At 43.9% G+C, this 24,419-nt stretch overlaps 1 protein-coding gene across 3 annotated transcripts in view; it reads right to left on the bottom strand.

The window, feature by feature from the left end:
- ATP9B (ATPase phospholipid transporting 9B (putative)) overlaps positions 1–24,419 on the bottom strand; it is a 383,456-nt gene that overhangs the window by 53,955 nt on the left and 305,082 nt on the right. For 2 of the 3 annotated variants that reach the window (XM_073678910.1, XM_073678909.1), the window contains exons 16-17: positions 12,024–12,185; positions 8,162–8,254 (exon numbers count right to left, since the gene is read on the bottom strand). In XM_073678910.1, coding sequence (XP_073535011.1) covers positions 8,162–8,254; positions 12,024–12,185 — 255 coding nt within the window. The remainder of the gene's footprint in view (positions 1–8,161; positions 8,255–12,023; positions 12,186–24,419) is intronic. The other variant, XM_073678911.1, reaches the window with a different exon arrangement.

The raw sequence follows: 24,419 nt of genomic DNA on the forward strand, positions 1-24,419 counted from the left end.
ATTAAACAACTGAATGAACATCCTCAGAGCCCGGAGATTCCATAATTTTTGCCAGGGGTTGAAGTATTGATAAATATGGAATTAAACTCTTCTTCTGGTTAAAATGAAAAAAAAAAATCATCCAATGCCCAATAAATATTATACAGTTCAGACATTATGGATTTAATATCACATATTATTATCATTGAAGTTTATATAATTATTCTAAATAATCATCTGTCAATTGGCTTCTAAAACATAAGCTTAATAAATGTCATTGGGGAAAGAGGTCTATTGATTTGACCTTATATTGCTAAATAAATTAAACCAATTTTTTTTTCTTACAATTAATTATGTATCATTATCGCCAAAAGTAATTTTTATGACATTTTGTTAGGTCTTCAGGGAGTTTAATTTAATCATGCCTCTGATTAAGTGAAGCTGGCCTGCAGCATCTATTGATTCATATTGCCAATACCATCATCAGCATATGCATGGTGATCAGTCTATTACTTTATTGTCAGTACAGAGCGTTAGATTAAGATGATTACAGAGAAAACAAAGCCTGCGAGGAGAGATTTTACATATCCAGACATCTGTAAATACAGTGGTTAAATAGCTATGGTCTACCGGAAGCTTTATACAAATAAGTACAGGACACATGACTATGGCGGTGGAGCTCTCTATTCTAGAGAGTAATATCTTATGCCTGAAGTAAATCCAATCAAGCCATCAATGTCGAGTGTTTGTTACCCCATTTATGGTGTATTCACACGTGGAAAATTTGTTTTAGAAATTTCTGCAACTATAAGCAAGTTTCACTCATCTACTGGGGGTGTTTCGGTGGAAAGCACGTGGATTTCCGCAAGTTGCTTTCAGATGAATTGAACAGTTGCAGAATTTTTTTAAACAAATATGGAGTACCGTCCTTCTGCGCCAGGGCTTCATCAGTGATCATGATTGTATATTTTAGTATCGTGGTATAAAATAACAAAGGAGAAAGAATCAAGGGGTGAGACATCATTCCAAGTAAATGTACAAAACTTGACTTTATTTCACCATTAACAACATCCATGAGCAATAACTGACTGGTAAGCAAGATAAAATAGGTGGTGGGATGGACCTACGCATTTCGGCGGTTAGCCTTACTCATGGTCAGATACTAAAATATTGCAGTATGTCATGCAAGTGATCAAATAGTTGCAGGTTCAAATCCCTTAGTGGGATAAAAAAAAAAGTGAAATGTTCTAAAAAAAAATAGATAAAATGTTTTGTTAACCCCTTCACGACCTTTGACGTACCCATACGTCATGGGTGAATAGAAGTTCCCGACCTCTGATGTATGGGTACGTCATGGTCATTGTGCACGGCAAAGGAGCTATGCCCGCGCGATCGCCGCCAGGAGCTCAGCTTATGCGACAGCTGAGACCCGTCTGTCACAACTAGGAACAGTTCCTGCACCGCCCCCAGCTATTTAATCCCATAAATGCCAAAATCAATATCACTGCAGCAAAGTCATTATCTCGGTAAAGTAGAATACTTTATAACATCAGCTTGAAAAATTATTTTAAAATCCGAAATGTTGGCCTACTGAAATGTATGTTCAGTAAATGCACTAAATACTTGGTCAGGGCTCCTTTTGCATCAATTACTGCATCAATGCGGCGTGGCATGGAGGCGATCAGCCTGTGGCACTGCTGAGGTGTTATGGAAGTCCAGGTTGCTTTGATAGCCTTCAGCTCACCTGCATTGTTGGGTCTGGTGTATCTCATCTTTCTCTTGACAATACCCCATAGATTCTCTATAGGGTTAAGGTCAGGCGAGTTTGCTGGCCAATCAAGCACAGTGATGCTGTTGTTTTTAAACCAGGTATTGGTACTTTTGGCAGTGTGGAAAGGTGCCAAGTCCTGCTGGAGAATGAAATTTCCATCTCAAAAAAGCTTGTCAGCAGAGGGAAGCATGAAGTGCTCTAAAATTTCCTGATAGACGGCTGCGCTGACTTTGGTCTTGATAAAACACAGTGGACCTACACCAGCAGATGACATGGCTCCCCAAACCATCACTGATTGTGGAAACTTCACACTAGACCTCAAGCAGCTTGGATTGTGTGCCTCACCACTCTTCCTCCAAACTCTGGGACATTGATTTCCAAATGAAATGCAAAATTTACTTTCATCTGAAAACAACATCTTGGACCACTGAGCAACAGTCCAGGTCTTTTATTCCTTGGCCCAGGTAAGACACTTCTGGCGTTGTCTATTGGTCATGAGTGGCTTGACACAAGGAATGCGACACTTGTAGACCATGTCCAGGATACGTCTGTGTGTGGTGGGGCTCTTGAAGCAATGACTCCAGCAGCAGTCCGCTCCTTGTGAATCTCCCCCAAATTTTTGAATGGCCTTTTCTTAACAATCCTTTCAAGGCTGTGGTTATCCCGGTTGCTTGTGCACCTTTTTCTACCACACTGTTTCCTTCCACTCAACTTTCCATTAATATGCTTGGAAACATATATTCCCATATCCAAGCATTTTCCACTTCCTGCCGACTCCAGTTCAAAAATATTTCCCAGATCCGCACATTCCTCAACTATGAATCTGCAAAAATCCTAGTACACGCCCTCATCATCTCTCGCCTCGACTACTGCAACCTCCTGCTTTGTGGCCTCCCTTCTAACACTCTCACAGCCCTCCAATCTATCCTAAATTCTGCTGCCCGACTAATCACCTGTTCCCCCGCTATTCCCCGGCCTCTCCCCTCTGTCAATGCCTTCACTGGCTCCCCATTGCCCAGAGACTCCAGTTCAAAACCCTAACCAAGGCATATAAAGCCATCCACAACCTGTCTCCTCCATACATCTGTGACCTAGTCTCCCAGTACTTACCTGCAAGCAACGTCCGATCCTCACAAAATCTCCTTCTCTATTCCCCTCTTATCTCTTCTTCCCACAATCGCATAAAAGATTTCTTCCGTGCATCCCCCTACTCTGGAACTTTCTACCCCAACATATCAGACTCTCGCCTACCGTGGAAACCTTCAAAAGGAACCTGAAGACCCACCTCTTCCGACAAGTCTACAACCTGCAGTAACCCTCTCTCCACCATGCCACTGCATGACCAGTTTTACCCTCACCTACTGTATCTTCACTCATCCCTTGTAGATTGTGAGCCCTCGTGGGCAGGGTCCTCTCTCCTCCTGTACCAGTCGATGACTCGTTTTTGTTCAAATTATTGTACTTGTTGTTTGCTATGTATACCCCTTTTAAACATGTAAAGCGCCATGGAATTAATGGCGCTATAATAATAATACAGCACTCTGTGAACAGCCAGCTTCTTTAGCAATGACCGTTTGTGGCTTACCCACCTTGTGGAGTGTGTCAATGACTGCCTTCTGGACATCTGTCAAGTCAGCATTCTTCCCCATGACTGTGGAGCCAACTGGCTAAGGGACTTTGTTAAATGCTTAGGAAGCCTTTGCAGGTGTTTTTTGTTAATTATTCTAATTTACTGAGATAATGACTTTTGTGTTTTCATTGGCTATAAGCCATAATCATCAACATTAACAGAAATAAACACTTCAAATAGATCACTCTGTTTGTAATGACTCTATATAATACACTGCTCAAAAAAATAAAGGGAACACTTAAATAACACATCAAATTTATTCATCAATGGATTCCTGGATTTGGAGTCACCCCCAAAATTAAAGTGGAAAAACACACTACAGGCTGATCCAACCATGATGTAATGTCCTTAAAACAAGTCAAAATGAGGCTCAGTATTGTGTGTGGCCTCCACGTGCCTGTATGACCTCCCTACAACACCTGGGTATGCTCCTGATAAGGTTGCGGATGGTCTCCTGTGGGATCTCCTCCCAGACCTGGACTAAAGCATCCGCCAAATCCTGGACAGTCTGTGGTGCAAAGTGACGTTGGTGGATGGAGCGAGACATGATGTCCCAGATGTGCTCAATCGGATTCAGGTCTGGGGAATAGGCAGGCCAGTCCATAGCTTCAATGCCTTCATCTTGCAGGAACTGCTGAAACACTCCAGCCACATGAGGTCTGGCATTGCCCTGCATTAGGAGGAACCCAGGGCCAACCGCACAAGCATATGTTCTCACAAGGGGTCTGAGAATCTCACCTCTGTAACTAATGGCAGTCAGGCTACCTCTGGCGAGCACATGGAGGGCTGTGCGGCCCTCCAAAGAAATGCCACCCCACACCATTACTCACCCACTGCCAAACCGGTCATGCTGAAGGATGTTGCAGGCAGCAGATCGCTCTCCACGGCGTCTCCAGACTATGTCACGTCTGTCACATGTGCTCAGTGTGAACCTGCTTTCATCTGTGAAGACCACAGGGCGCCAGTGGCGACTTTGCCAATCCTGGTGTTCTGTGGCAAATGCCAAGCGTCCTACACGGTATTGGGCTGTGAGCATAACCCCCATCTGTGGACGTCGGGCCCTCATACCACCCTCATGGAGTCAGTTTCTAACCATTTGTGCAGACACATGCACATTTGTGGCCTGCTGGAGGTCATTTTGCAGGGCTCTGGCAGTGCTCCCCTTGTTCCTCCTTACACAAAGGCGGAGGTAGCGGTCCTGCTGCTGGGCTGTTGCCCTCCTACGGCTCCCTCCACGTCTCCTGGTGTACTGGCCTGTCTCCTGGTAGCACCTCCAGCCTCTGGACACTACGCTGACAGACACAGCAAACCTTCTTGCCACAGCTCGCATTGATGTGCCATCCTGGATGAGCTGCACTACCTGAGCAAATTCTGTGGGTTGTAGAGTCCATCTCATGCTACCACGAGTGTGAAAGCACAACCAACATTCAAAAGTGACCAAAACATCAGCCAGAAGGCATTGGTACTGAGAATGTGTGTGGTCTGTGGTCCCCACCTGGAGAACCACTCCTTTATCGAGGGTGTCTTGATAATTGCCAATAATTTCTATCTATTGTCTATTCCATTTGCACAACAGCATGTGAAATTGATTGTCAATCAGTGTTGCTTCCTAAGTGGACAGTTTGATTTCACAGAAGTTTGATTTACTTGGAGTTATATTCTGTTGTTTAAGTGTTCCCTTTATTTTTTTGAGCAGTGTATATGAGTTTCACTTTTTGTATTGAAGAACTGAAATAAATTTACATTTTGATGATGTCCTAATTTTGTGAGAAGCACCTATATACTGTATTGCTACTGTTACAACAAATACATATGAGTAAGTAGGATGATGCGTCAATAACCAATATATAACCAACAGATAGACGCATACCACAAGAATGGGTAAAATTACTAACTTTTATTAAGTAATTAATATAAAAATATTAAAAAAACAAAAGACAAGAAATAGTAAAATGGGAAAGGTCGATATGACACACACAAAGGTACACTAAGGTGTAATATGGTAAACCTATCAACATAGTTACATGCACATCAGTCAAGATTAACTGGAGTGTATATATATCCACAAATAACAAGCAAGGTGCACTTGTGCAATAGGGTACAAAGCTAATCCATATGTAAGTAAAATCGTCCTTATAATAACTAATATTTACTATTTCTTGTCTTTTGTTTTTTTAATATTTTTATATTAATTACTTAATAAAAGTTAGTAATTTTACCCATTCTTGTGGTTATGCGTCTATCTGTTGGTTATGTATTGCTACTGTTGTAAAAATTCTGTTGATCAAACTATAAAATGATTTAATCAGTAAATAAAAAAAAATAAAAATTACAGAATTGCCATTTCTGGGTCACCACACTTGCAACAAAAATGCAATAAACCGTGATAAAAACATCTTATTTACCCAAAAAAGGTACCGATAAAAACTAAAGCTCGGCAAGCAAGAAAAAAAACACAAAAAAAAACCCAGACAGCTCCATTGCAAAAAATGATTAAGAAAATTATGAGTCTCAGACAGTGGCAACACAAACCTATTTTTCTCTTTACAAATATACACTACCGTTCAAAAGTTTGGGGTCATCCAGACAATTTTGTGTTTTTTCATGAAAACTCATACTTTTATTTATCAAATGAGTTGCAAAATGAATAGAAAATATAGTCCAGACATTGACTAAGTTAAAAATAATGATTTTTATTTGAAAGAATAATTTTCTCCTTCAAACTTTGCTTTCGTTAACGAATGCTCCTTTTGCAGCAATTACAGCATTGCAGACCTTTGGCATTCTAGCTGTTAATTTGCTGAGGAAATCTTGAGAAATTTCACCCCATGCTTCCTGAAGCCCCCCCCCCCACAAGTTGGATTGGCTTGATGGGCACTTTTTGCGTACCATACGGTCAAGCTGCTCCCACAACAGCTCAATGGGGTTGAGATCTGGGGACTGTGCTGGCCACTCCATTACAGATAGAATACCAGCTGCCTGCTTCTTCCCTAAATAGTTCATGCATAATTTGGAGGTGTGCTTTGGGTCATTGTCCTATTGTAGGATGAAATTGGCTCCAATCAAGCGCTGTCCACAGGATATGGCATGGCGTTGCAAAATGGAGTGATAGAATTCCTTATGCAAAATCCAATTTACCTTGTACAAATCTCCCACTTTACCAGCACCAAAGCAACCCCAGACCATCACATTACCTCCACCATGCTTGACAGATGGTGTCAGGCACTCTTCCAGCATCTTTTCAGTTGTTCTGCGTCTCACAAATGTTCTTCTGTGTGATCCAAACACCTCGAACTTTGATTCGTCTGTCCATAAAACTTTTTTCCAATCTTCCTCTGTCCAATGTCTGTGTTCTTTTGCCCATATTAATCTTTTCCTTTTATTAGCCAGTCTCAGATATGGCTTTTTCTTTGCCACTTTGCCCTGAAGGCCAGCATCCCGGAGTCGCCTCTTCACTGTAGACGTTGACACTGGCGTTTTGCGTGTACTATTTAATGAAGCTGTCAGTTGGGGAGCTGTGAGCCGTCGATTTCTCAAACTAGAGACTCTAATGTACTTGTCTTGTTGCTCAGTTGTGCAGCGGAGCCTCCCACTTCACTTTCTACTCTGGTTAGAGCCTGTTTGTGCTCTCCTCTGAAGGGAGTAGGACACACCGTTGTGGGAAATCTTCAGTTTCTTAGCAATGTCTCGCATGGAATAGCCTTCATTTCTAAGAACAAGAATAGACTGTCGAGTTTCACATAAAAGTTCTCTTTTTCTGGCCATTTTTAGAGTTTCATAGAACAAACAAATGTAATGCTCCAGATTCTCAACTAGCTCAAAGGAAGGCCAATTTTATAGCTTCTCAAATCACCCAAACTGTTTTCAGCTGGGCTAACATACTTATGCAAGGGTTTTCTAAACATCCATTAGCTTTCTTACACAGTTAGCAAACACAATGTACCATTAAAATACTGGAGTGGTGGTTGTTGGAAATGGGCCTCTATACACCTATGTAGATATTGCAATAAAAACAAGACGTTTGCAGCTAGAATAGTCATTTACCACATTAACAATGTATAGAGTGTATTTCTGATTCATTTACTGTTACCTTCATTGAAAAAAAATGTGCTTTTCTTTAAAAAATAATTACATTTCTAAATAACTCCAAACTTTTGAACGGTAGTGTAGGTCTGAATGTTTTTTAACCACTGATATATGTATACTCACCCCCAAAAAATTATATATATTTTTCTTTTATGATTTCACTGCACTTACATATATTATATTGTAAAGTGAACGTCGATGCAAAAAAAAAAAAAGGCATGACTCTTGGAAGAAGGATAGAAAAAAAATGAAAAAGCAAAAATGAGTACTAGTTGAGGCAGAAGGCGTGAACACTTATACTTCAGCTTTGAATTACGAAGTGACAATTCACCATTAGATGAGAAATCAACAATACATTCCAAAAACCCTAAATTAAACAAAGTGTATGTTCTTAAATTAATGACATTTGATAACTGCAGAAAAACACAGCAAAATGGGCATTGTTATGCACTTCTTAAGCGGGTTATCTAGTGGTGCTCACTTCCACAACAGAGGAAAATTGTGCCAATGACATTATGAACCTATATACCTGCATGGACAAGACATGTGTACTATACCTGCTGATAATGCAGCCAATCTCAGCATGTGTGTGGGGTTATTGCATCACCGGCACCGCGCGCCTGCGCTGTGGAAGGTTGCAGCACCAGATATCCCCTTTAACTTTCATACTAAGTAATTTTTATTGTGGATCTTACCTCTTCTTCCAACCAGTCATTATATTGTACAATGCTAGCCATGGCAACATCAGCACCTTTCATATAGAATGTGATCTCTCCAGATGATTCCTCCTGTAAAACAAAAGCACAACAGAATATTATATGGATAATTAACAACAAGGTGCTAAACTTGACGTCTTACCTCTTGTGTGGAGATCGCAACTTATAAACTATCCACACTACACACGTGCAATACTCTCTCCATTCTAAGTCTACAGGACTAACTGTAATACCCAAGTTCAGCATTGACGATCTCCATCAATTCCTTAGACATAAAATGGAAAGGGTATTGCACAACCTCAACCACTGCTCCATTCAAATGACGGACCCTCAACGATCAAGCACTTATCCTGCATCCTGTGGACAAGTGATATGACCCTTTTAAAAGTATACAGTGCCTACAAGTAGTATTCAACCCCCTGCAGATTTAGCTGGTTGACACATGCGGAATTAACTTGGCATTGTGACATTTGTACTGTAGATCAGCCTGGAAGTGGGAAATGCACTGCAGCAAATTTAATTTTTTTTTTTTTTAAAAAAACGTAAAAAGTTAATTCAGAGTGTCATTTATTATTCAACCCCTCAAACCACAAGAATTCTGTTTGGTCCCCCTAAAGTATTAAGAAGTAGTTCAGGCACCAAGAATAATGAGCTTCACATGTGTGGATTAAAGATCTCTTTTGCCAGCCTTTTCTGACTATTTAAGACCCTCCCCAAACTTGTGAACAGCACTCAGACATGGTCAACATGGGAAAGACAAAGGAGCATTCCAAGGCCATCAGAGACAAGATCGTGGAGGGTCACAAGGCTGGCAAGGGGTACAAAACCCTTTCCAAGGAGTTGGGCCTACCTGTCTCCACTGTTGGGAGCATCATCCGTAAGTGGAAGGCTTATGGAACTACTGTTAGCCTTCCACGGCCAGGACAGCCTTTGAAAGTGTCCTCCCGTGCCGAGGCCAGGCTTGTCCGAAGAGTCAAGGCTAACCCAAGGACAACAAGGAAGGAGCTCCGGGAAGATCTCATGGCAGTGGGGACATTGGTTTCAGTCAATACCATAAGTAACGTACTCCACCGCAACGGTCTCCGTTCCAGACGAGCCCGTAAGGTACCTTTACTTTCAAAGAGTCATGTCAAGGCTCGTCTACAGTTTGCTCATGATCACTTGGAGGACTCTGAGACAGACTGGTTCAAGGTTCTATGGTCTGATGAGACCAAGATCGAGATCTTTGGTGCCAACCACACACGTGACGTTTGGAGACTGGATGGCACTGCATACGACCCCAAGAATACCATCCCTACAGTCAAGCATGGTGGTGGCAGCATCATGCTGCGGGGCTGTTTCTCTGCCAAGGGGCCTAGCCATCTGGTCCGCATCCATGGGAAGATGGATAGCACGGCCTACATGGAGATTTTGGCCAAGAACCTCCGCTCCTCCATCAAGGATCTTAAGATGGGTCGTAATTTCATCTTCCAACAAGACAACGACCCAAAGCACACAGCCAAGAAAACCAAGGCCTGGCTCAATAGGGAAAAAGTCAAGGTGTTGGAGTGGCCTAGTCAGTCTCCTGACCTTAACCCAATTGAAAACTTGTGGAAGGAGCTCAAGAATAAAGTCCACATGAGACACCCAAAGAACCTAGATAACTTGGAGAAGATCTGCATGGAGGAGTGGGCCAAGATAACTCCACAGACCTGTGCCAGCCTGATCAGGTCTTATAAAAGACGATTATTAGCTGTAATTGCAAACAAGGGTTATTCCACAAAATATTAAACATAGGGGTTGTATAATAATTGACCCACACTTTTATGTTTAAAATTTAATAAAATTCAACTGAGCAACATAACTTTTTGGTTTGTAAGATTTATGCTTCTGTTCATAAAACCTACTCTCGTTTGCAGTTTGAAGGCTCTAACTTATTTGCAACTTATCAAACCAGCTAAATCTGCAGGGGGTTGAATACTACTTGTAGGCACTGTATATTCAATTTTACATATATAGTTTTGTGCAAAAGTTTTAGGCAGGTATGGAAAAAAGCTGAAAAGTAAGAATGTTTTCAAAACAAAGGTGTTTATTTTTATCAATTAACAAAATGCAAAGTGAATGAACAAAATAGAAACCTAAATCAAAAATCAATATTTGGTGCGACTGACATTTTGCCTTCAAAACAGAATCAATTAATCTATGTACACTTACACACAGTATTTGAATGAAATTGGCAGGGAGGTTGCTCCAAACATCTTAGAGAACTAACCACAGATCTTCTGTATATGTAGGCTTGAGCAAATCCTATTTGTACATATCCTGAGTTACAGCCTATGTTATGTCATTAAGCTGTATTCAAAAGATCCACATAATAGCAGTCAGACATTTAAATTGTTCTATATCATATTAGTATATGTCATGGAGATATTAAGAAAATATTAACAATTTCTCCCAAACCCCTCATTCCCCTCCCCTATACCATTTGTCACAAGACAAGAGCTGACAATCGACCATCTGTCCATATGCAAATTAATACATACCTGAGAAGGGCCTTGGAAGCAAATGCTGGCACATTAGGTGCTACCAAACCCAATTAACACTGACCGGCGACAACTGACATCTAGCTTGATTCCCAGGACGTCAAAGAGAATTTAATAGAGATTCCCAGGACAACCGATAGGAAATATGGAATAACTCAAATTCCATAATTCTGATAATAACGGGACCCATAATTTTTGTGACAGGGTCAGCTAGGGAACAATATGGATATTTTCCAGTTTATGTAAGCCCTTCCGGGGGGCTGTGGCGCAAAAGTAACAAAATAGCAGGCCGCAACTATGCCATGTGTAGTCTCTACGGAAAGGTATATTCATAAGGGAAAAAGTGGTATCACTTCCAGGCCTCTATGATCAACCAGTGAGGAGTTATCAAAGAAGTTAGAATTTTTAATAGAAACATGAAGGGTGGAGCCCAGCCTACATGATGTCAGCACATGGGGCGTGTGGGCAGGTCCCCTCTTCAGCATAAAGGATCCAACTGAAGATTGATCCATATTCCTTGCCAGGGGGGTATAGATACTATAAGCAACGGATCGCTCAAATAAAATCGGGGAGCCCCTCCTCCAGCTATACTGATTTGTCTCTGCGAACTCTATAGTAAGTTTCTTCTGTAATTCTGTTTATTTTATGTAACTGTCTATCCTGTACTGTAAATGTCCATTTGTAAAATCTTTGTATATTTTTCCTAAACACTGCCTCCCTTTTGGATTAAATATAAAATTTAATAGCTCTGTTTTTTTTGCTCTGTAATCGGTCCCTCCCCCGAAGCCATATAGGTTACCAGAAAGCAGGCGTCCGGCCAGGCCTGTATTATAGTTCCAACTTGGCCGGTGGTGGCAGAGAATAATATTAATTGGGCTATTGTGAAGCTGGGAGTAACCGTACGGGGCGTGTACACATATTCCACGCATTGGAATCTGGAGGTGTGCACCATACGCTTTCTGCTCGCTTGCCGATAGCTAAGTAGTGAGAAGTCGATATTGTGTGCTCGTGAATCCCGGCTCAATCCTGTGAATAATTGACAGAGTGACGGCAGTGGTGAGATATTGCGTGATCTCCCCGATGTCGTCCCTGACAGTATACAACGTATGTGATAAAGACATTCAGAGCAACTTATTTTTTGTAGACACTGACTCAGCTTTGAAACAGAATTGTGGATACAGTTCTGGTCTGTCATACATAACTCAGGATTTGTACAAGAGAAGAATTATTCTACATAAAAAATGTGTTAACGTAAACTATAAATATGTAGTTAAAATGTGAAAATGTGTTTTATAGAACCGATACATATACACACTTACTCTGACTATGATGCCCATCCGTTTGCTTTCAGAAGTAAAGGGAAAGATCTGGAGAATGAAGAATGTAAGAATCTGTCCACTGGGAGTTTTAAGTTGCATGGATGTCAAATCTCTGTTAACAAGAGTGAGGCCAACACTTTCTGTCCACTGTACAAGTGCAACCTGTGAAAAGGAGAAATTAAAGGGGTGTTCTCAAGTTCTTAAATTGCTTTAATTAATTAGCATGAAAATAAGCAAGTTTGCAATTGACTGGCTTTTTCTAAGGCTATGTGCACACGATGCGGATTTGGTGCGTTTTTTTCTGTGCGGAAATGCAGCAGAAACGCATTGCACATCTTATCCCATGACTTCCTATGACATTTTGCAAGTTCTGTGCACATGGTCAGGATTTTTTTTGCGTGGATTTTAGGTGCGGAAAAAAACGCAGCATGACCATTTTTTGTGCGTTTCCACATGCGGATTTGACTATACAATGCATTGAAAAAACGCATGGCAAATCCGCAAGTAAAAACGTTTCAAAAACGCATATAAAATCCGCATGCGTTTTTTCTGCCAAGGACATGCAGAAATGCTCCGGAAAATATCTGCTTCATTTCTGCATCGTGGGCACATAGCCTGACTGTTGTCATTCTCCTGCAAAGAGAGATGTTATCTTTTATAGTGTAGAGCTTGTTTTCATGGAGCCTGACCTCTAGTTCCTGACTGAGAGTGTGCAGTAGTTACAGTCCAGAAGAGGGGTTAACTCTTAACATACCAGCCACCTCTCTCCAGCCTACTGAATTTAGTACAACATTTTGCTACTCTCCCTCTTCCTCTCATCTTCTGAAGAGAGACACAGTAATAAATCACCATCCACAGCATCTCACTGTTGGATTTGAGTGCTTGTTCAACTGCCTTGTTATCTCTATGTGTAAACACAGTGATAGCAGTGTGGACTCAGAACAAACCACTGAGAGCTAAATGTGTTATAGCAGAACTTATGGTGGGCTTTAGAGTTCTACTAATACTACAGTTTTATTCACCAGAGCTGTCACTCATTCAGGAGAGCCTGCCCTGCTAGAAACCAGAAAATAAGGAGATTGTAAGTAGAGATGAGCGTGGTTCTACTCGAACTGTTCGCCAATCTCAAATTCGAGCTGTTTTGGGCGGTGTTCGAGCCGTTCGGCGAACACGAACAATTTGAGAAAAATTCGGCTGTTCGAGGTTATGTTCGATAACTGTTCGTGCACCAAAATCATAACTGGATTTTTTCTCAGTAATGATGAAAATTAATGTTAATACGCAGTTTGAGTGTACAGCGGGGTGGGGGGAGGGGCAGGGGATGGATCTCTGCAGGAACAATGAAGATCTCCATTTTTTTTTCTCTTTCCCGCATTTACAGTGGGGAGGTGCAATCTGTCAGCCTATCAGCAGCGCACACACGGAGCGAAGTGCTTTTTTTCACACAAGCAAGGGCATGTGTCATTGGCAGTGTATGTCACATGTCCTTGCCCTATAAGACCAAGCCATTTTCCCCGTCGCCACCATTTTCTCACTGCTGCAGCTGCGTGTTAGACGGCACCGCTGTTGCTGTGTGCGCTATACCTTGTTAATTTCAAGCCAATTTTCGCACAAATATACAGATAGCTTGGGAGTAGGGAATAGTTGTGATTGCAGTCCTTTTAAGGACTAGGTTACAGCATTTCCTACGACTTTTATCAGGGAGGTCTGTGCTCTTAAATAGATCGGTTGTGGGAGTAAAGACTAATTGTAATTGCAGTCCTTTTCAGGACTAGGTTACATGAGTTCCTATCAGTTTTTGCCAGGCAGGTCTGTGCCAGTGCTGTGCAAGTTTTTTTCACAGCATTTGGCTGAATCTAGCAAAGCTAATCCTTTTTGGCCTATTGCAGAGTGTGTTAGTCAGTGGAGTAGCCTATCTGTGTTGCAAGATATACCACCTGTGTATAGAATACCAATTTTTTTACTGCACCTAGTGAAGTAAAATCTTTTGGGCATAGCATCATTCTATTAGTCCATCTATACTGACCTCCATCAGGTTGCAAATTAAAACTAATTTTTATCTGCATCTACAGTACCTCTGAAAAAATATTTGGGCTTCTAGCAGTGTGTGGGACTTGTTCTATTAGTCCATCTATACTGACCTCCATCAGGTTGCAAACTGAATATATTTTTTTCTGCATCTACCTCTGAAAAAATATTGGGCTTCTAGCTGTGTGTGGGTCTTGTTCTATTAATCCATCTATACTGACCTCCATCAGGTTGCAAACTGAATATATTTTTTTCTGCATCTACCTCTGAAAAAATATTTGGCCTAGTAGTGTGTCGGACTTTCTCTATTAGTCCATCTATACTGACCTCCATCAGGTTGCAAATTAAAACTAATTTTTATCTGCATCTACAGTACCTCTGAAAAAATATTTGGGCTTCTAGCAGTGTGTGGGACTTGTTCTATTAGTCCATCTATACTGACCTCCATCAGGTTGCAAACTGAATATATTTTTTTCTGCATCTACCTCTGAAAAAATATTGGGCTTCTAGCTGTGTGTGGGTCTTGTTCTATTAATCCATCTATACTGACCTCCATCAGGTTGCAAACTGAATATATTTTTTTCTGCATCTACCTCTGAAAAAATATTTGGCCTTCTAGTAGTGTGTCGGACTTTCTCTATTAGTCCATCTATACTGACCTCCATCAGGTTGCAAATTAAAACTAATTTTTATCTGCATCTACAGTACCTCTGAAAAAATATTTGGGCTTCTAGCAGTGTGTGGGACTTGTTCTATTAGTCCATCTATACTGACCTCCATCAGGTTGCAAACTGAATATAGTTTTTTCTGCATCTACCTCTGAAAAAATATTGGGCTTCTAGCTGTGTGTGGGTCTTGTTCTATTAATCCATCTATACTGACCTCCATCAGGTTGCAAACTGAATATATTTTTTTCTGCATCTACCTCTGAAAAAATATTTGGCCTTCTAGTAGTGTGTCGGACTTTCTCTATTAGTCCATCTATACTGACCTCCATCAGGTTGCAAATTCAAAATAATTTTTTTCTGCATCTAACCCAGCCAATAGTTTTGGCCTAATACCACAGTTTGGCCACTCAGCTCTGCTCGGTTACCATCCATTGTTTTTTTGTGCAAACAACTCCAGAGTTGTGAATTAGTTAACCACCAAAATGAGTGGAAAAAAGGCCTGCTGCTGGTGGAAAGGGGAATAGGCGTGTTGGGAAGGGGAAAAAAGGTTGTGTCCGTGGGGTAGGTGTTAAAGCAACAGTAACATCTGCAGAAGAAAGACCATCTTCCAGCCAAACTAAAATGTCTACTTCTTTTAGCGGACAATGTGATAAGATCCCTTTCTTACGGCCACGCCAATCGCTACAAATTCCAGATGAGGCACAAAAACAGCAGGTGCTTCAACGGATATCAAGTGCTCCTTTAAGTGGGCTCTCCTCCACATCAACTTCAACATCACAAATACTCCAGTCCTCAAAGGTGTCACCCAAATCGCACTTGCTTCCTCACAGCTCCCAAATCTCCAGCTGCCCGTCTGAGTATGAGGTAGAACAGATGGTTGAGTCTGCAGAGCTGTTTACTCATACTATAGCCTGGGAATCAGAGGTCGACTCCAGCGCTTCTGTGAATCCAGACGAGGAAATGATCTGCACTGATGCCCAGAATCTTTATGAGTCGGATCCAGGACCAGACGCAGAAGGTTCTGACCATAATGTAGACCCTCATTCCCAAACTGTAACTCCTGTTGGTGGAGACAATGAGGAAGACGATGATAAGACTCAAATACCTGATTGGAGCGACAACTTTAGTTTTTTGTCAGGGCAGGAACAGGTTGGCTCTGAGGACGACGGGTGTGATAACGCACAGGGTGATGATGATGAGGTCGGAGATCCCACTTACTGTCAACCCACAGTCAGCCAAGAGATGAGGTCAGCAGAGGAGGTGGAGGAAGATGCTAGTGATGACGAGGTCAGGTTGCGCCTTCCTGGACAGAGACGTAGTACTGGAAGCACGTCAACAACTGCATCCTCAAACACAACTCTGCCTCTCACCACAAGTCGTGGTGGCTCTTCAGGTCGCATGGGTGCTAAGCCTTGCATAGCCTGGGCATTTTTTCAGATCGATAAAGATGACCCAACTCATGTTATCTGTAACATTTGTCAGCAAAAGCTAAGTAGAGGCCAAAAAATACATAGTTTGAGTACTTCATGCATGAACCGGCACATGGACATGAAGCATAAGTTGCAGTGGGAAGCTCAGTGTGCTACAATGCGGCCTAGCCGGCCGGGCCAACCACCGTCTGCCATATCTTGTGCATCCGCGGCCTCTTCATCCTCTGTGACTGGGGGGACAGCAGTCACACCTGTTTTAGGGCGCAGACCTGCCACCTCTTTACCCGCAACAGCCAGCGTGATTGGCAGGTCATCATTTTCTTTGGAGGTGGTAACACCAGCTGGTGTTGAGCGCTGTCCGACATCGATAGCACCACCTTTGGATGAAGGCAACCTAACATGTCCGCCTGCATCTTCCTCACAGACCGGCAGTTTGCCGGGGACACCCTTATCAACCCCGTCTAAGCACAATAGCCAGCCCTCGGTCCCTCAGATGTGGACAAGTAAAAGACCATTTCCTCCTAGCCATGAGAAAGCTAAGAGGTTGAATTTCACCATCTGCAAGCTCTTGGCTACAGAAATGCTGCCTTTCCGCCTGGTGGACACAGAGGATTTTCGAGACCTTATGTCCGTCGCAGTGCCCCAGTACCAGATGCCCAGTCGGCACTACTTCTCAAAGAAAGGTGTACCTGCGCTCCACCAGCATGTCGCACACAACATCACCGCTTCTTTGAGAAACTCTGTGTGTGACAGGGTGCATTTCACCACAGACACTTGGACGAGTAGGCATGGACAGGGGCGTTACATGTCGCTGACTGGGCACTGGGTAACTATGGTGACAGCAGGACAAGGGGCTGCTGTCCAAGTCTTGCCGTCCCCACGAGTTGTGCGTCAATCCTCTTTATGTCAAAGTTCCTCCACTGCTTCTGCCTCCTCAACCTCCTCTCGGTCTTCCACCTGCACCCAAAGCCTGTCTGGTCATGCCACAAGCTTTCTAACTGCGCAGAAGGGATCCTGCACACCTCCTTACTATGCTGGCAGTAGGGCTCAACGTCATCAGGCGGTTTTTACATTGAAATCTCTGGGAAATGTGAGTCACACAGCTGAGGAGTTGTGGTCAGCTCTGGAGAACCAATTTCATGAATGGTTGTCTCCACTGGACCTGAAACCAGGGAAGGCCGTGTGCGACAATGCTGCAAACCTGGGTGCGGCCCTTCGCCGGGGCAATGTCACACACATGCCTTGTATGGCTCACGTGTTGAACCTGGTTGTCCAGCAATTTTTAGCCCACTATCCCAGACTAGATGGCCTTCTGCAGAGGGCACGGTCGCTGTGTGCTCACTTCCGCCGTTCGCATCCCGCAGCTCAGCGACTTACATCTCTACAGAAGTCGTTGGGCCTGCCACTTCACCGGCTAAAATGCGATGTGCCTACCCGGTGGAATTCGACTCTGCACATGTTGCAGCGACTGTGGCAGCACCGACAAGCCCTGGTGCAATACATTCTGACGTATAGCCTGGGCCAACGAGATTCAGAGGTGGGGCAAATCACGCTGGAGGAGTGGTCTCAGATCAGGGACCTATGCACCCTTCTGCACAGTTTTTTAATGGCGACGAAGATGTTTAGTGCTGACGATGCCATTATCAGCATGACTATTCCGGTGATTTACATGCTGGAGCACATGTTAAACAGAATTCGGAGTCAGGTGGTGGCACAAGAGGAGGTGGAGGAAGTAGAGGAGGAGGAGTTGTATGCGGAAGGGCTAACGTCTGCAAGGTCCAGAAGGTCGGCAGCACCAAGGCGGCAGGCATGTGAGGGTGGGGGAGATGGTTTTACCAGGGCGCATGGTAGCAGCCAAACTAGTGAGGAAGGTGCAGGAGCTCAGGAAGAAGTGGAGGACGAACTGATGGAAGACTCATCAGATGAGGGAGACCTTGATCACATTTCTGTTGTGCGAGGTTGGGGGGAGAGGACAGAGGAAGGAAGCATGAGTGTTACCTCGCCACCAACACAACAGGGACTTGGTGCTCCTGGATGCGCAACACACATGAGTGCCTTCTTGCTGCACTACCTGCAACATGACCCTCGAATTGTGAGAATTAGAAATAATCCTGACTACTGGGTTGCCACACTGTTAGATCCCCGGTACAAAAGTAAATTTGCAGAAATTATTCCTGCCATAGAAAGGGATGCACGCATGCAGGAGTATCAGCAGAGACTGTTGCAGAATCTTACATGTGCTTTTCCACAAAATACCAGTGGTGCACGTAGTGAATCTCACAGTTCCAACTTGCCAACCGTGGGACCGTCAAGTGTTCAGCACTCAAACCGTAACAGAACCACAGTATCTGCTGGTAACATTAATTTTGCGGAATCATTTCACCACTTTTTTAGCCCATCCTTTGCAAGGCCACAGGAGACAAGAAGTCTGACACATAGTCAACGCCTAGAGACGATGGTACAGGAGTATCTCCAAGTAAACATTGAAGCCACGACTGTGTCACTGGACCCTTGCTCTTTTTGGGCTTCCAATCTGGATAAATGGCCGGAGCTAGCCACTTACGCCTTGGAGATCTTGTCATGCCCCGCAGCCAGCGTTCTGTCTGAACGTGTGTTCAGCGCTGCTGGTGGTGTGCTGACAGATAAGCGCATGCGGCTCTCCACTGATAATGTAGACAGACTCACGTTCATAAAGATGAACAAATCATGGATCCGAAACGACTTTTCTACCCCTGTGTCATCCTGGGGAGAGTAAAAGCTTGATGATTGGTTAAAATCACCCTACCAAACGTTTTAAGCTTTCAAATTACTAATCATGTTTATCTGTATCTTGACTGGAAAATAATTTGGGCTTTGTAGCAGTGTGCAGCACTGATCCTATTAGGCCATCTATAATAAGCTCCACCAGATTTAAAATTAAAAATAATTTTTAGCTGCATCTAGCCCGGAAAATAATTTTGGGGCTCCGAGATGCGCAAGACACATAAGTGCCTTCTTGCTGCACTACCTGCAGCATGACCCTCATATTGTCAGAATTTGAAGTAATCATGACTACTGGGTTGCCACACTCTTAGATCCCCCAAACTTTTCGATCAACCTTTTCATTTTAATAAAGACCAAAAAAATGGTCATTTTTGAAATTATAAGCATTAGCAGGTTGTTAGAAACTGAAATCAAACAGTTTTCAACTCAAAACTTTATTCTAGGTGATGTTACATTTTCACATAGGACCCCTTGTTCGAAAGGAGCTTCTGAACTCTCTCGTCCATTGAATTTGTCAGGTTTTGGATGGTTTCTGCTTCAATTGTTTTGCATGAGGACAGAATACCCTCCCAGAGCTGTTGCTTAGATGTGAACTGCCTCCCGCCATCATAGACACTCCTTTTAATGATGCTCCAAAGGTTCTGAATGGGGTAGAGGTCAGGGGAGCATGGGGGTCACACCATAAGTTTGTCCCCTTTTATGCCCATATCAGCCAGAGATGCAGATGTTTTATGTGCAGCATGAGATGGTGCATTATCATGCAGAAAAATGATCTTGCTGTGAAATACACGGTTCTTCTTCTTGAACCATGGCAGGAAGTGCTGTTTGAGAAAATCCACATACATTATGGAGTTCATCTTTAGCGCCTTCAGGGATCCTAAAGGGGCCGACAATCTCTCTCCCCATGATTCCAGCCCAAAACATTACTCCACCTCCTCCTTGTTGGCGCTGTAGCCGTGTTTGCGTGGGGTGTCCATCAACCAGCCATCCTCCACTCCATCCATCTGGACCATCGAGCGCTGCACGGCACTCATCCGTGAACAAAACAGTTTTGAAATCAGTCTTCATGTAATGTTTGGCCCACTGGAGCCGTTTCTGCTTGTGTGAAGTGGATAGAGGAGGTCGACAGGATGGCGTATGCACAGCTGCAAACCTCTGAAGGACCCTGCATCTTGTTGTTCGGGGGACCTTGGAGGCACAAGCAGCTTCAAAAACTTGTCTGCTGCTATGACCAGGCTTTTTTGCCGCTGCTCTTTCAACCTGACGTAATTGCCTGTAGGAAAGAGTCCTCAATTTGCCCTTATCAGCACGCACACGTGTGTACTGTGAATCAGCTACATACTTCTTGATTGCCAAGACACTTCATCCTGATCATCGCACAATGTTGATTGTAGTCATGCCTTGACCTAAACACTCCACAATTTGTTGCTTCTCAGCAGCCGACACATCCTTTTTCTTTCCCATTTTGGCAGAAAATGTAGGCTGCTTAATAATGTGAGAGAGCCTTCTTAAGTAGTCTTGCCTTTCATTGGACACACCTGCCAAACTAATTAGCACAGGTGTCTGCAATTGCTTACAGTGATATAAAGAGCCCTGACACACATCACCATCAATGAGTTTAACTGACAAACAAATTCTTCCCTTATCACTCCTAAACACTTTTTGCATAATAATTTGGAACGCGGTGTACATGTGCTTTTCCACAAAACACCAGCGGTTCACGTAGTGAATCTTACAGTTCTAACTTGCCAACCGTGGTCTGTATGGAATTGTTCAATAAAGGGCCCAAAATTAAGATAACATAGATGGGAGAGGTCTCTATGAATAGGAATTCCTAAGTATTTGATACCCTGTGAGGGCCAGGCAAAGGGAAAGTTGGACTGGATGGAATCCTATATGGATTTGGGGAGGGAGACATCGAGGGCCTCAGACTTCGCTGCATTGATTTTAAAATTTTACCATGTAACAAAGTGATCTATTTCAGCCATAACAGCATGGATGGATATATGTGATTGAGTGATATATACTAGGACATCATCAGCAAATAGAGAGCACTTGTACTCGGTGCCTCCCACCTCAATCCACCTAATATTGGGGTTATGGCGAATTGATGAGAGCAGGTGCTCCGTCACTAGGATGTATAAGAGAGGGGACAGAGGACATCCCTGCCTTGTCCCATTGGTGATTGTGAAAGGTGATGAAAATGTTCTGACGCACCCCCTGGGCCTTGGGACACCCGGAGCCGGACCCTTTTTGGTGGATGCTGGTGGTTGTAGTCTTCGTGGCGGCGACCCGGTTCCGTGGCTCAGGGCGGTCAAACCAGTGGCGGAACTATTTATGTGGTTTTGATGTTTAAATGTCCGACTACGCCACCCGTGGATTGCGGTCAGAGTGAACCGCCGCTACAGGGCAGACCGCTGAGGCTGGTGTTGTGGGTGCAGCAGAGCGTAGCATAACTCCCCACGGGAGGAGTATAGCCTCAGGGCAGTGTATGCGGAGGATGGGGGTGATGGTGCAGGGCAGCAGCAGTAACGACACGGAGTCAGTGATGCAGTCCAGGGCCTTTACGCACAGTTCTTATTATCCAGACCACGTCTGCAGGTAACGGCTGCCCACGTCGTACTGTGCTCACCAGGTGAGGGGCTCAGACAACTCCCAGATAACTTTGGAGCACTTCACAGGACCCCCTTTGTGTGTCCTTTGTCTGGCCTTTCTTACCAACACTTCTGTCCGGCTGCCTCGGGCCTCCTCTTGGTAAACTTGGCGCCAGTTTCCCTGACCCTATGTGGTGCCTTCCTAGCGGGTGTAGCGAGGGGCTGCGCCACATAAAAAGTCAGAGCCTCCGGTTTCTAGCTGAGGGTCGTTTCCTGCCTCCACTAGTTCGGGGACCGGTCTCCCCCTTTGGCCTGACCCCTCCACGCAGGTGGATTCGGGCGTGCGGTGGCGACTCGCCCGTCCGCACCCCTGGGATCCCTTCATTCCTCGTTCCTGGAGCCTGCTCCGCTCCTCTTCCTTCCTTCTCCCTCTTCCAGGCCTGGGCCTCTGTTACTAGGCCCGCCTCCGGAGCAGAGCTCATGCAGAGCCCCTGCTCCCTGCCACTTCTGCTCAGACTTCTCTGCACTGAACTAAGATGGTGCCCACCTTTTATACTCCCTTCTCAATGCACCCAGGAACTGCTTCCTCCCTGCTCCTGCACTACAGGGTTCCCCTTCCTCAGTGTTCCCTCCCCCCACTCCAGCCAGGGACAGGGACTGTCGTGCCCATCTCAGGGGCATATTGGTCGCCCTGCCCCACGGCAATGTGGTGTAATGCATGCAGGTGTCGGGTCCTGATCCACACTCCATCCTTACCTGAGAGTGAGATATCACACCTCTGGGTGAGGTGCAATACGTCTGTAGCAACCGAGCCCTCAGGGTGCTACAGTTCCATTTATCTTCAGCCTAGGTGACGTATTGCGATACAGGGCCGTGATTTTGGCTATAAAAGGGTCCCCTAGACCCCTACCCCAAGCTTTTTAAGAGAATCATATATGGCGTGCCAGGAGACTCTATGGAATGCTTTCTCAGCATCCAACGAGAGTATCTAATTACAAATTTTTAACTGCATCTAGCCCAGGAAATACTTTGTGCCTAGTAGCAGTGTCTGCTAGTGAGCGGATTATCCCGGCTGTTAAGCAAGCTGCACCACCTGTAGTTTAGACACTTAATTTTTTCAAAGGAAATGCTTCGGGACCATGGGATACTCAGTGAAGAGCATCAGGAGGCACCCCAAGGCATAGGGGCTGGGACTGGCAGTAGGATGCCTTGCGGTGGACAGCCGAGCTCGATCCTTATAAAAGCTTTTTAACTGCAGCAGCTTTAGTGGACTCTACTGGAGCTGGAATTACGCGGCTGCTGGCATGAGACTTGCCCTCCAATAGATCCTTGTAAATGGATTTAAAGTGTATTCATTCAAATTAGAGAGACAATTTAAATTAAAAAGCTTAGAGCTGCCTCCACCACAGGGGGGCTCGCTCGACCCACCAGCGGACAGGCACCAGTATTGGGAGAGGGGGGCTGGCCATCAGGGTTCACCGCGGCTCTGGCACAAACCCGGCGACACGGAGGTGGCACGGGCAGGAGCGGACTGGCCGTGTCGGCTTCTCACTTTTTGGATTTTAGAAGGGCATGACATGCCTATATCTGTGTCTCCCCCTCCTTTTACTCCTCCACCTCTTTTATTTTCGCATGACTATATGTACTTGTCACTTTTCCATGTGTTAGTTGTGTCTTCTGAGCAGTTTGTCAGCTTTTGGACACCTTTGAAGGTGTTTTCTATGTGTTTCTATGTGTTTTTATTTGCCTGCCATTGGTTTTAACGGTGTTCGAAGGTGTTCGACGAACAGTTCGACGAACACACGGGTGTTCGACGAACCGAACCGAACTCGAACACTAGGGGGGTGGCTCAACACTAATTGTAAGGAAAATGCATTGCTCTGAACTGCTCAATAGACAACTAGAGAATACCCCTTTAAGGATTATTCTTTTATTACTATTGTTATTCCAGCATAAGACACAGGAGTTAGATAGTTCAGACATATTAGGGGTGCTACCACTCACACTAAAATTAGATATCTTGGAAAATAAACTATTTTTGATGCATTTATCTTTGCAGACTTCTTTACAGCGGTGGTCCCAACACTAAGTTATTCTCTATCCATAAGATGGGGGATAACTAACTGATATCCAGTGGCTGATCCTATGGAGCCCCCACTGATCCAGAGAATTGGGCTCAATAGAGCCATGGCTAGAAACAGCAGAGATTGAGCATCTATACTCCATTCATTGTCTATAAGAATGTCAAAAATAGCTGAGAACAGCACTTTATAGATAGGGGCTAGCTAACATATAAGGGACAACTCCTTTCTTTAACTGTAAATATAATTTTTCATAGGATAGACCGTATATCATCGTTATTAGCCCCACACTCAGTGTTAATTGTGGGTTAGTTCCCTACTGAGTTCAACAAAAGCTCAACCACAAAATATATGTGCACTTCTATTACGTATGTTTGTACCTTATGATTTTCCCAGCAGTCCATGCACATACAATGTTGAAGGCTCTTATAGTGTAACTAAGCACCTCCTAATTAATGGATCACTAAACAGGCTTCGACTGAGCACTCCACCTCTAGGTCACAGGCGGTTTTAATTGCAGCAGGATATTGCTTTCCCATACACATGCAGACTTTTGTCTCTTAGAGAGGAATTCACATTGGCAGGGTCCTTGTCTAAAGAGAAACACCTTACCGCGGCTACCAGGTACACATGAATTTGGCAATTTATGAGCTAAGATTTCTGTTATTTCTATTTTCTAGAGCAGTAATCTGGTTCAAATTTCATGTATTTCATGTTCACATACTTAGCGTTGCAGAGTGCTACTTTATTTGGATCACTAAGACATGAATCCTAGGAATGCATGTGAACCCAAACAGCCTTTGCGGGTTATTACTAAACATGTATTTGTGCT

This window comes from Phyllobates terribilis, unplaced genomic scaffold, assembly GCF_046119375.1.
Source record: "Phyllobates terribilis strain yellow unplaced genomic scaffold, ASM4611937v1 Scaffold_4__5_contigs__length_816908805, whole genome shotgun sequence".
Classification (NCBI taxonomy): domain Eukaryota; kingdom Metazoa; phylum Chordata; class Amphibia; order Anura; family Dendrobatidae; genus Phyllobates; species Phyllobates terribilis.